The following is a 14,197-nucleotide window of genomic DNA, read 5'->3' on the forward strand; positions in this document are numbered from 1 at the left end:
AGTTATGGCACCATATTTATCCGGCAAACAGACAATTCCTGGTAATAAGCCTGCCCTTGTCTTTCCCAGTTCAGTAAAGTTACAAAAAATGTAAAATAATGTTCTTTTATTTTGTTTTGGAAAAGACTATAAAAGTCTATATGGTATTGGTCCCCGGGGCTTATTACAGGATAAACACAGTAAGTATTTAGGTGTGCATGATAAGAGTATTTTAGGAGATGTATACATGTATATCTAAAAAAAACATTTTTCATGATCATGTGTTTATTCAGGGAGGATAACAAGTGTACATACCTTTTTACAGGGTTAGCACGGGCCTTGAGAAAGTCTTGAATTTCACCTTGGGCCTTGAATAGCTTTGCAAAGCGTTGAAAATTGGTTTATAGTCTTGAAAAAGCCTTGAATATTAAGGTTTCATTAGGATAAGTGAAACCCTGGCCACTGATCATTTGGATTCAACTTTGTCCATGTCGCCTCCCTACAGACATTAATAATTACCATGTCTAGTTGTATTTTGATCAAGTGGATAGTTATAAGTTTCCTTTTTGTTCTCTTGTTCCCTGTCAAGATGACTTAGATGACATGTAAAATGGGCCTTGAATATGCAATTAAGACAGTGAAAAAGCCTTGAAAAGGCCTTGAATTTGGTTTCACAAAATTCGTATGAACCCTGTTTTAGGCCTAAATATCACATTTACAGCTGTTTATTTCTCAGTATGGTTAGCTGGGTATTCTGGCTGATCAGGCCCGAAGAACCAGTTTGCTTATGCAATGGGGCGTCGTCCGTCGTCCATCCTTCAACTTTTCCTAAAAATCGCTACTAGGCATGAGCTACTAGATGGATTTTGACCAAATTTTGTTTGAAGCATCCTTGGGTGAAAGGGAACCAAACTTACATATAAAAACAGTGGGTCTTTTCTCCTAGGAGGCTGAATATGGAGCCCAATAGGGGGAATATGGCAAATTATTTAAAATCCTTTTTTCTGTAGGAATGAAAGGATTTGGTGTGAAGTAACCTTGGGTGAAACCAATTTTGTATAAAAAGTGGATCTGGCCCCACAGAGGGCCTGAGAGGTGGGGCCAGATAGGGGAAATATAAAGGTAGCATGTTCTTTAAAATTCTTCTTCTTTTATAGGAATGAAAGGATTTAGTCCATGTTTGGGTATTTTAATACGGGGGGTCGGGGTAGACACAATGTCCGAAAAGTTAGAGAATCATAGAAATGCAGACAAATCTGCTGTTGATACAGGTGTATACAAGAGGTCTAACCAAAAAATCAAGGAAATTTGTGCATAAATACGGTGAGCCCAACACGGAGAACCATTCAATGGTCCAATTTAATGGTGAGCATTGTTGACATGTTTCTGCTATAGGGTATCAGTCATCAGAACTCTACAGTATAGCCGAAACATGTCAACAATGAAACCCACGTAGGGCAGCTGTTGCCAGGTACTGACCGTAGTCCGGTGGTTTTTCTCCAGGTACTCAGTCTTTCCTCCACCTCCAAAACCTGGCACGTCCTTAAATGATCCTGGTTGTTAAAAGGACGTTAAACAAAATAAACCAAACAGAGCTGTTTGATTGTATATAATGTCCCTTTAAAGGGCTCTAAATATACTGTGTTTATTTTTACAGAGCTGTGCGCGCGGATGTTATCCCATAAGAATTGTCTCCCTTTACAGGACTCTAAATATACCTATGTTTATTAATACAGAGCTGTGCGATCAGATGTTATCCCATGAGAGTCGTCTCCCTTAACATGGCTCTAAATGTACTACGTTTATTTTTACAGAGTGGTGCGATCGGATGTGATGCCACGAATGTTGTCCCCAGTTACAGAACTTCACGCATGGTGGCATTTACTAGCGGGGGTCGGAACATACCTATCTGTCTTCTTCAGGTAGATTTCAGTTGATCAGCAAATCTAATCTGATATACAGATATACTGCTATTTCTTAATCCCATATATTGTTTTATAATTATATTCATAGGTTTTGTCAGGGTTCCAAAGTTACTTTTTCTCAACCTTTAATTTCATATACATACAAAACCTTTAATTTCATATACATACAAAAACATTGGCGCAGTATCATTTTTCTGTATCACAAAATTTTAGTAGTCTGAATTTTAAGGTGGACTGATAAGATATGATAACATACTGCTCTTAAGTTTTTAGGTCACCTGAGATGAAGTTTTAAGTGACCTATTGTAATTGCCTTGTCTGTCGCTGTCTATCATCTGCCGTGCGTCCGAAAACAATTGACATTTTCGACTTCTCAGAAACCCTTGCACCAATTGTAATGAAAGTTTTTGCAGAAACCTTCCATGGACATATCTCAACCAAATCTGTGAATTATGTCATCCATAATCCCCTAGGGGCCCTAGGGAGGGGGCAAAAAGGTGTCAAATTGACTGAAATTTCAAAAATTCTCTTCCCATGACCCAAATATGGTAGAATCAAATTCTCTTCAAGGATTGAAAGGTCGTAAGGTGCTTTATCAAAACGGTGAATTTCATGGCCCTTTGGTGATCTGGGGGTTGGGCCCAATATGACCTTGTTATATGTGCCATAGGAACGTGTCAAGTCCCTGTGATATTCTATAATGTTATGGAGATTGGTGATTTATCAATAAATTATCCTCCCTTTAATGTTTTGATAACTTTTCATTTCAGTGCACACACAAGGTACCTGTACTTGAACAAAAACCCAGAAATTCGTGTAAGTATTTGTACTTAGTATTTGTTACTGACATGAAGCTATTTAGTATGTGCAATCTATGAATACATCTCAGATGTGTACCGGGTAATCTCCTCAAATACGCCCATGACTGGTAATAAGCCTATGTCTAGTAATAAAGTCATGCGCCTGGTAATAAACCCATTATTTGTAGTAAGCCAATGCCTGGTAACAAGCCCATGTTTGGTAATAAGGCAATGTCTAGAAATAAGCCCATGATTGGTAATAAGCATATTCCTAATAATAAGCCCATGGTTACTAATAAACCCATGCCTGGTAATAAGCCAATGTCTTGCAATAAGCCCACATCTGGTAAAGAGCTCATGTCTGGTAATAAACCCATCCATGTCCCTTAAAGTTTCATTTCTTGAAATAAGCCCAACCAGTATGTTGAGAGAGAGTTTTTGGCATGACCTCATGGGCTTCTTGTTGGATAATTATATATTTGGTAACTGGTATCAGATATTTATCAACTTTGTACAGTAATATGTTAGACAATTGATTCCTGATATATCTGGATGGTATGCAATGGACCTCTTGTATGTTGTTCACTGAGGTAGTCACCAGCTACTACAAGGAGACCCCACCTCAAAATGACCCTGTCTGTTTCTGGGATGGATAAACCCAGCAAACCAACAAAACAAATAATATTCCTGTTTGTAAATGAAACAGTCAGTGGTTCTTAACTTAAGCTATTCATTGTAGTGTAATCAGTGGTTCTTAACTTGCACGTTCAGCAGTTCTGTCAATTGTTCTTGATCTGATCCATACTCTTCTTAGTTAATAAAATGTTTGACAGCAACTCTTACCATATACATGTACTTGTACATAGTAACATCTACATCTACACTTGACTAGAATATGATGGTTATTGACAAATGTGAAGAGTAAAAGTCACACTTGACCACTTTTAAAGTTTATTAGCTTACTGATACCATTCCTTGTTGACACAATTAAGGAATCTTCTAATTAATTAAGGCTGACATTGTTTTTCTTTTCTTTCCAGTTTTGGATGGGTTTCTGGCCTTACCTATCAGTTCCATCTTTGACCAAGTCAAAATTTAAACATCGCATAATGTCCTCATAACCGTGTGCAGAAGGACATTACAATTGAATAGAATATGGAAAAAATCTTCAGAATTCTTCTCTGAAATATAAGGGAAAAATGCATTAAGCGTAATATAACGCTGAATTGGAAATCGTCAGTTGAGAAGGGTTTTGGAAAAGGAGTCGAATCAAGAAAAACTACGCTCTTCACTAGAACCTAGTTATAGAAGATAACAGGTATATTATAATATATGTTTAATGATCTCCTAAAACTTTCTTAAAAGTATTTAAGAGGAGATATTTTGGGATTTTCATTATCTATCAATATTATGCTTTGGTGTAGTTTCATTTTGGCTACTATGTAGCCAATTTTTACAACTGATCATCTTAGTTAGAAATTTCACAATCTACAGAATAAATGCCTTAAGTGTTATAATATTAGTAATTTATGATTATGTGTCTTTCACCAAAAGTGTGATTAAATTTATCCTGTATTTTTTTTCCTAGGTAATGTAACATGTAAACTTTTGAAGCTGTTTGACTATAAGATATTTTCCTCAAGACGATTCTCATTAATTAAGTTAAAACATTTTTTGACAGTTATCACATACCTATTAAGTTCAGATAATTTTTTTAGAATTATTCAGAATGTGAATTTAAAAAAAAAAGTTTCAGAAATTATCAATCAATTTCTTCTACTGATATCAATTATTGAAATATAATATTTAAAATTTAAAAAAAACTAAGTGTAATAACACTTTTTAATGACACAATGAACAAAACAATAGAAAATCTGCTTTGTCAGTTAATAACCGAAAAGTTTCATGTTTGGATGCTGTTTAAGATTTTAAATATTTAATCTGTATTAAGTGTCGCAGACATTTTTACCATGTTACACATATCTTGTTTGAACTGCTACAGAAATGTAACTTTGCTCTATTGAAAGATTCTTCCAACCAGATCTAGATCTGTGGGGACCAAAGAACTCCTGTTTTCATTTTCTTGAAATTTTCATTTTAAATGTTAGAATTAATGTATTAGTTGCTGTTTTATGTTATTTATTTTCACAGCTTGCATTTACTGTTATCAGAATTTTACTGTAAATCATATCCTCACGCAAAATCTACTGAAATGTATAAAAAGATTGATTTATATTTTTGGAAGAACAATTTTAATATATTGACTTTAGTAAAACGGAATAATTTCAAACTTCAATCTGCATAATGTATTTGTAAGTTATTAAAACATAAGAGGAACTATTTTATTGTTTTATATATGTAAAGTATAGATATAAAAAATTGATAAAATATTCTACTGGATAAACATTAGCATCAATATTTATGAAATATACATCCATGACGTCTTCCTGACAATGTGTGATACTTTTTTTCATTTACGGTGTCCTATATTTATAAACTGAATTCTGTCCATGATATATTTTGTCCAAGCTTTCAAGAAATACCCCACAAGTGGCTGTATGCTTTTATGAATTACATGTGACATCTCCGCGACTGTACAATGTTAAATTCTTCCCTTTTATAATGTAGAGTATCTCTATATGTTCATTCTCTATAAATTTGGTTTCTATCCCTTAATTTTTATCATCTTATTTCAATGTACAATTTATTTATCAAATCAAACAATAGGCTAATATGCTAGATCTCTCCATTAAGAAACAATGATAAGTGATTTAGTTACTGTAACAATAGTATATATAGATAAGTAATTAACTATGAAAAAATTGAAGTGTCTTAAAATGATAAAAAAAAATTGCTTAAAGGGAAGTAAATCTCACTATGGTTATATAGTTATGTGTATTAAGAAGTTTATTTGTATTTATTTCTTAAAAATATCCTTTCTTCGAATTAACTATAAGCTAGTCATTTATGTTGTTTATCTTTGACTTACTGTATTTATCCTGAAATAAGCCCCCTCATCTAGTGTAAAAGTTTAGTACCATATTAATCCTGAAATAAGCCCCCTCATCTAGTGTAAAAGTTTAGTACCATATGTATCCTGAAATAAGCCCCCTCATCTAGTGTAAAAGTTTAGTACCATATTTATCCTCAAATAAGCCCCCTTCTTAGAATAAACTATTATTGAATTTTGCGGAAGGCTTATTTGTGAACCACTTTTCGCTGACTACATTTTATTTCAAAATTGAGAAGTAATGAAGAAGGAGGCTTATTTGTGGGCAGGGGCTTATTTACTGATAAAAACAGTAATTTATAGTCATCATTAGTCTTTATTGTATTTACTGTATAAGTTCTCCATGTATACTTGTTCAGGTATCTACAAGTGTCACTACTTGCTTTAAGTCGCTGTTCAATGTTATTCACTATTATGTTGACAAGTCTCCTATAATTTTACATTATATCTATACCTACATGTAGATTATTTTTACTTACCTGTACGTATAGTTATCTTTACTTACATGTATCTATTTATACTTCTCTAGCTTGGCCTGTACCTTAACTCTATATTTATTCTTCCTTTACAAGTATTTTTTGTTTATCCTACAAAATATAACTAACATATAAACATTCTTTTTACAAAATTAACTTGTTATATTGTTTTCAGAAGTCATTCTATGGAGTTCATAAATTTTTCATTCCAAACCATCTTCACTGGTATTTTATAAATCTACCTTAAAGTTTTCAGTATATAATATTTAATTCTATATTCATTTTTCTGCTCATTCTCGATCTATTAGGATATTACGTCAATCAACTCCCACAGACAGCTACTCATACAGCATTTATTCAGTTAGATAGGCTAGTTTTTGTTTTAAAATTTATTCAATTAACCAAGACGTTTGTGACGGGACTTGATGATATGGTTAAGGGTTTATCTCATGTTGAGACTTCAGCTGTATACTGGCCCTAAAATGTGCATTTTTTGTTTGCTACATTTAATGTAAGTCTCTCAAGGTCACTCACTACAATTGTCAATGTCACATTTTAAAACGCATATCTTATGTGTACATACCTTTACTACTGCCAAACTTTTCATACAAGTTCTGCTTGGGATGGAAGTGTTTTTCACTAAATCAAACTTTATACCCTTTAGATAAAAAGTTACATGTATTTCCCTTTAGATAAAGAGTATATGTCCAATAGTTAAAATGTTCCGTGTATTTTCCTTAGATAAAGAGTTATGTCCCTTAGATAAAGAGTTATGTCTCTTAGATAAAGAGTTATGTTCCTTAGATAAAGAGTTATGTCCCTTAGATAAAGAGTTATGTCTCTTAGATAAAGTGTCACATGTATATGTCACTTAGATAAAGTGTTACATGTATATTTCCCTTAGATAAAGTGTTACATATTTTTGTCCATCTTTGTTTTTGTCCATCAGATTAAGTGTTACACAAATTTTCCTTAGATAAAGAGTTACATATATACGTCCATTACTAGATAAAGAATTACATGTATATGTCACTTAGATAAAGTGTTACACATAATTTCCTTAGATAAAGTGTTACACATAATTTCCTTAGATAAAGTGTTACATGTATGTCCTTCTATACCTTGTCCTGTCACCTTTTCTAGGGTATATTTTGTATGTTTTGGGTACTTCCAGAGATATTATAAAATTTTGGATCATGTGACAATCTTAATTCAGAGTTACAATTATTTGTTTACTTCTGACACCAAATTTTGTTGGAGTTGAAAAACATCAATACTCTTCCTTATTTTGAATTTCACAGCTCAAAATGAAAATTGTTTGGTTTGATAAGCCTTGTATTTACTGCCAATTCATTATCGAACCAGTATTTAAGATTTTATATGGGGTAAAGAAATATACAAATCAGCTGGGTAATTTGGTAAGGGGTAGAATTTCAAGTGACAAAGAAAAGTTTCTAATACTCCAACTGTGAATATTTTTTAAACAAATGCAGCACCTCTTTCAATTTGCTATCAAATTCTGTTTTCCATATTTAGTAATTCCTCAATGAAATTTTGGTATGTATTCCGTGTATTGTCAAACTTCTCTACAAAGCCAATTTGTTCCCAAGAGCAAAACATCAGGGTTTATTTGCTATCTTACAAACGAGGCATGTGTTTGGCCGGAGTTCTATCTAATGTCAAAACTTTAAACTATTAAAAATTAGTTGAAACAATTTTTATACATAAACATAAAATTTTTATTACCAAATTTACAAAAACAAGAAAGGGTTTTTAGCTCACCTGGACCGAAGGTCCGGTGAGCTTATGTCATGGCGCAGCGTCCGTCGTCCGTCGTCCGTCCGTCCGTCCGTCCGTCCGTCCGTCCGTCCGTCAACATTTGCTTCAAATCGCTACTAGTCAAAAAGTTCATATTGGATTTTGACCAAATTTGGCCAGAAACATCCTTGGCAGAAGGGGAACAGATTTTGCATAAATGATGACTCTGACCCCCGAGGGGCCAAAGGGGCGGGGCCCAATAGGGGAAATAGGGGTAATTCCTTTAAATCGCTACTAGTCATAAAGTTATGAATGGATTTGAACCCAATTTGGTCAGAAACATCCTTGGGGGAAGGGGAACAGATTTTGCATAAATGGTAGCTCTGACCCCGGAGGGGCCAAAGGGGCGGGGCCCAATAGGGGAAATAGAGGTAATTCCTTTAAATCGCTACTAGTCATAAAGTTACGAATGGATTTGAACCCAATATGGTCAGAAACATCCTTGGGGGAAGGGGAACAGATTTTGCATAAATGGGGACTCTGACCCCCGAGGGGCCAAAAGGGCGGGGCCCAATAGGGGAAATAGTGGTAATTCCTTTAAATCGCTACTTGTCATAAAGTTATGAATGGATTTGAACCCAATTTGGTCAGAAACATCCTTGGGGGAAGGGGAACAGATTTTGCATGAATGGGACTCTTGACCCCCGAAGGGGCAAAAAGGGCGGGCCCCAATAGCGAAATAGTGGTAATTCCTTAAATGAAGCTAACTTGAGTGGATAACCAATTTGGCAAAGAAATCTTGGGAAGGACTTTAAAGCAATTGCATAGTCTGACCGAGGGAACCAAAGGGGGGCCCAAGGAAATTAGGAATGAACCTTTAATCTTTGTCATAAATAGTTATGGACAAGCGATTTGGTAGAAACATCCTGGGGAAGGGAAAGATTTTGCATAATGGTACTTGACCTAGGGGCAAAGGGGCCTAATCAGGGAAATAGTGGAATAATTTGTAAATGACTCAGTCATCAAAGGTATAGACCATTTGGTCAAAATCCTGGGGAAGGAATCGATTTGAAAATGGTGACTCTGACCCCGAAGGTCCAAAGGGCGGGGCCCAATGGGGAAATAAGAATTCCTTTAAATGCTACTGTTACACTGGGCAAGGTTGACCCATTTGGTCAAAAGGGAAGGGGAAGATTCATAAATGTAATGACCTGAGCCAAAGTTTGGGCAGAAAGCCCATGGGAAGGGTAATGAGTTATCAAATATTATCAGGCTAACTATTTGGGTGACCTATTGGGAAAATTTGGGAAATTATTGCGAATGGAAGTGACCCCAAGGTGAAAAAGTGGGATCCTAAAATCGTAGGTGATAAGCTTTAAGTTCTATAACAGAGTTTGAGAACCCATTGGGCAAGAACGTTGGGCAATAGGGGACGAGAGGTTAAATGTGTCGACCCAGGGCAAAGTGGGAATGGTTTAAATAGATACTCTGAAGCTACTGGGGAAGGACCAATTTGGAAAATGTTGGTAACCAGAAATCCTGGAAGGGGACAATTGGAATGGAACCTAAACGGGGACCATAGGGAAATGGGGTAACCCAAATGGAATGAGGATATCCTTGGGAATGAACGACTTTGGCATAAAGGGTCTTGGAAGTGAACCATTTGGCAGAAATCTGGGGGAATGGGGAACCAATTATGCATAAATAGGGGAAGGAATTTACCAAAATGTGGCAACTGGGGAAAGGGGTAATCCAATTTGCAAAATATGGGATTAGGCAATTCCAATTGGGCTCAGGGAAAATCTTGGAATTGCGTAAAATCTTGCTAAATGTAGATTGACCCAAGGTAAAATGGTGCCAAGGGAACAGAGATCTTAATGGCTGATCGGATAATAATGGTTTGCGAAGCCAAATGGGGAAATGGGGAATGGGGAATCCATTTGCATAAATATGGGATTGACCCGATTTGGTCAAAATTTGGGGGAGCAACAATTGGGAAGGGAACTTTACCCGTATTGGCCAAAGGGTGGGGCCAATGTGGGACAATAGAAATCCTTAGGTGGAAACTAATTTGCATGAAGGGATGACCCCCGAGTTGAAGGGGGCCCATTTGAAATGGTGACTTTGAAAGGGCATGGCATGCTAAAGGGAATTGCCAAGTCTAGTCAGACAATGGGAAAGGGTAAAATTTGTAAATCAATTGTCAAAGTAGGGGGAAAGGGGCCAATTGTGAAATGATCCTGGCAAAGGCAAAGGGGATAGAATGGGACTGAACGCCAATTGTAAATACTGGGAAGGGAAAGATTTGTGAAACCATTGGGAACTCGGATGGCCAAGGGGGCAAACCAATGGGGAAAGGGAACGTCAAAGGACTGCAATCCTAGTGAAATGGGACCCAATTGGTCAAACATCCTTAAGACAACGTTTAAAAATTTCAGACCCAAGGGGAAGGAAATTGGGCCAATGGGGAAAAGGGATGGCAAAAGGGAGTCCGAATGGTAATAGATAACTTAAGTAATTTGTAAATATAAAGATTTTGAAATTGTGAACATCTTGCCAAGGGCCAAGGGGGGCAAAAGGGCAATGAGGTTTCCTTAAAAGCTAGCATAGGTAATGGGTTTAACCCATTGGTCAAATCTTGGAAGGGACGATACCATAAATGGTGACTCTGACCACCGAGGGGCCAAAGGGGCGGGGCCCAATAGGTGAAATAGAGGTAATTCCTTTGAATCGCTACTAGTCATAAAGTTATGAATGGATTTGAACCCAATTTGGTCAGAAATATCCATGGGGAAAGGGGAACAGATTTTGCATAAATGGTGACTCTGACTCAAAAGGGGCCAAAAGGGCGGGGCCCAATAGGGGAAATAGGGGTAATTCCTTTAAATCGCTACTAGTCATAAAGTTATGAATGGATTTGAACCCAATTTGGTCAGAAACATCCTTGGGGGAAGGAGAACAGATTTTGCATAAATGGTGACTCTGACCCCCGAGGGGCCAAAAGGGCGGGGCCCAAAAGGGGAAATAGAGGTAATTCCTTTAAATCGCTACTTGTCATAAAGTTACGAATGGATTTGAACCCAATTTGGTCAGAAACATCCTTGGGGAAAGGGGAACAGATTTTGCATAAATGGTGACTCTGACCCCTGAGGACCCAAAGGGGCGGGGCCCAATAGGTGAAATAGAGGTAATTCCTTTGAATCGCTACTTGTCATAAAGTGATGAATGCATGTTCTAAAAGCAATTCTTGAGGTCTTTCAGACCTTAGAGAGTCTGGACTTCATTAATCTGAAAGCAGTTTGAATTACCACACTATAACCATATATAGCATTAAATATTGTTAGAGATTAACAAATAAAACAAAGTGAATATGAACATTATTTTGACATTTGGCCTAATCCAACAGGTGAGCGATGCAGGCCCCATGGGCCTCTTGTTTTCATTTGTCAACTATCAGCTAGATTGCTTCCCTGAAACATCTTTCATGCAGTGTTGTCAGAATATATTGACTTATCACTGATATAACTGATGCACGTTATGGACTTTATCGTGCATTATCCTCTGTCCATTAAAAAAACCTGGTGTGGCAGTTACAAGGTCATATAGGGTATAATTACATAACAAAAGGGCCCCTAATTCTTATGTACCATACATTCTTAAGGAAAGACAAAATACCAAATTTGTTCAGAGTTTCTACATTGTGTTGAGTTTTGGGCTGGTACTTACTGGTATGTCACATGAACAACAGGTAAAGACTAGTGAATGAGGACGCCATTTTTAAAGGGAGACAATTTGGTCCTTTGCTGTACAGTCCGATCACATGTCCTTTTCGTTTCATATTGTTTTGGTGCAATGTTGTTGAAGACCTTTATCGATATAAAATTGTAGTGCATTTATATTGGTCAATCAGTTATTACCATGTTTTTATATATTAAGATATTTATATTTTCCAAATATGAAAAATTATTTTGTCAAAATGTTGTGTGATTTGATGTATTATTGTCTTTTTTATTGAGATACTTTCCAAAACACTGAAAACAAACTGTTTGTTGGCAGGGGTGTCTACCTTTAAAGGTGTTTGAAGCATTTGGATCAGTTGTTTTTACAAGACTTCGTTGACTCTATACTCAGAGCTCTGTACATTGTTGACCAATGCAGATTCAAATGTCCGTCTCTGTAGAAGGAAAACTTTGTCCTGCAAATCATTATTTTGTTGTTCTGTAGTTCCGGTGAAAATTTTATCTTCGACATGATATATTGGATAAAATCTGTCATATTGTATCATTGTATAGTGAAAACAAAAAAAAGGCAACAAAACAAAAAAATAAAATGACAAAATTATTTGGGTCAAAACGTTGTATATATACGTACTTGATCATGACAGGCAAAAAATGTCTGCAGTAACCTACAGAAACTGATTATTCACTCAAAAATGATTGGAAGAAAAAAAAGCATTATCAATCACTCTTGTACATTCCATGGTTTAAAGAAGTTTTGATCAGGGTACTGATGGAACAGTACACAGGCAAAATGTCTTCATGTCAAATTCAGGTCAAATTCAGGTCATTTCAGGTCAATTTCAGGTCAATTTCATGTCAAATTCAGGTTAATTTCAGGTCAATTTCCTGTCAAATTCATTTCAGTTCAAGTCAATTTCATGTCAAATTCAGGCCAATTTCAGGTCAGTTTCAGGTCAATTTCTTGACATGAATTTGGCATGAGATTTTTTCCATGTGAAATTCAGGAAGAATTCAGGTCAATTTCATGTCAAATTTACCTCAGGTCATTTTGCCTGTGAAGTGATACAAAGATAACAAATAAAGAAAAGAGGCACTTTTCTAATTCTAGGGAAATAACTATGTCGTATTTATCCTCAAACAAGACCCTTTATAAGTGTAAAAGTTTAGCCCATAACTTCAAAATTCATAATTCTGCAAAAATGAAGATGTAGGCTTATTCATAGACAGGGTCATATTAATGGACAAGTGCTTATTTCTGGGTGGGTGCTTATTTGTGAATAAGGTTTAGCAATGAAAGCTGTTTATTATTTATTAAAAACATGTATGATTCTGTTCCTTTTTCAAGTCATGCATATTGTGTGATCGTCTGCTGTTTGTGCATTTAATGATAAACTGTTATATTTGGTAATATATATTTTATTTATTTCTAAATATCATGATATATATATATTTTTGAAAATGGGACAGTGTATCTGACAGCAAAGTTTAAATGATGTATAAGAAGGTTATTGATAAAGTTGACTATCATAAATGACATTTGACATGCATGTAATGTTCTATCTCGCGGAACTCTTGTTTAAATCACTTTCCCATTCACACCTCAGACACCTGTGTACATTTGTTGGTTATGATCTCACCACTGGACCAAAGAGATCTGTAGATTTACACGACCATTTATTCCGTCGTTAGGTACACACATAGTGGTATATGACAATTATTCATGTATTCTTTAATGCTGCAAAATTTGGCATGAAAGATCTTCCCAGAATGGCAGTGTGTCACACAGGGGCTTGGCACAATTTTTCAAATGATGGTCCATATATATATATATTATAGTGACACTATAATACATATATATATATATATATATGGACCATCATTTGGAGACCATAATACATATATATATATATATATATATATATTAACCATCATTTGGAAAATCGTGCCAAGCCCCTGTGGTATATCACATATTAGGATAGAATGTCATTATCCAATATATATTAATACAGCATTGTAGACCTTTATTTACTCTGTAGATTTTTTATGGACATATCTGGTATATATAGATATGTTTATATCACAATTGTCTATTTTTTATGGGATGGCAATTGCACATGTCAGTGCCTATGTGCCTCATAGCGTACAGAATCATGGCCCTTTCTTTGGTGTGCATTACTTCTCCTACAAATATCTCTTGCACTGTATTGTGTACAATTATTTATTATATAACTTCTCCTCGGCACATTGCCAACAATTGTCAAATCTTGATAGAGTTATTCCTTTTTTTGATAGAGTTGTGTCCCTTTGTTTGATGAAAAATATTATTAGAGTTATTACCCTGTATTCCTCTTGTTTTGATAGAGTTATGTCCCTTAGTTTGATGATAAGTATTATCAGAGTTATTGCCCTTTATTCCATTTTATCACCATATTTGGTAAGATGCCAATGGAGTTCTTACACTATCTGGCATTTGTTTGGTGTTTATTTCAAATTAAATGATAGGTATTAT

The 14,197-nt window shown here is 35.5% G+C and overlaps 1 protein-coding gene across 1 annotated transcript in view; it reads left to right on the plus strand.

Annotated features, from left to right (window-relative positions):
- The window catches only part of LOC117342848 (alkaline ceramidase 3-like), a 32,467-nt gene extending 24,510 nt beyond the window's left edge, over positions 1–7,957 (plus strand). Inside the window, exons 9-11 of the mRNA XM_033905123.1 lie at positions 1,794–1,901; positions 2,675–2,720; positions 3,745–7,957. Of these exons, the coding sequence (XP_033761014.1) occupies positions 1,794–1,901; positions 2,675–2,720; positions 3,745–3,825 (235 nt within the window). The 3' untranslated portion in view covers positions 3,826–7,957. The remainder of the gene's footprint in view (positions 1–1,793; positions 1,902–2,674; positions 2,721–3,744) is intronic.
- The last annotated feature ends 6,240 nt before the right edge of the window (positions 7,958–14,197 follow it).

The sequence above is a fragment of the Pecten maximus genome, chromosome 14 (assembly GCF_902652985.1).
Source record: "Pecten maximus chromosome 14, xPecMax1.1, whole genome shotgun sequence".
NCBI lineage: Eukaryota > Metazoa > Mollusca > Bivalvia > Pectinida > Pectinidae > Pecten > Pecten maximus.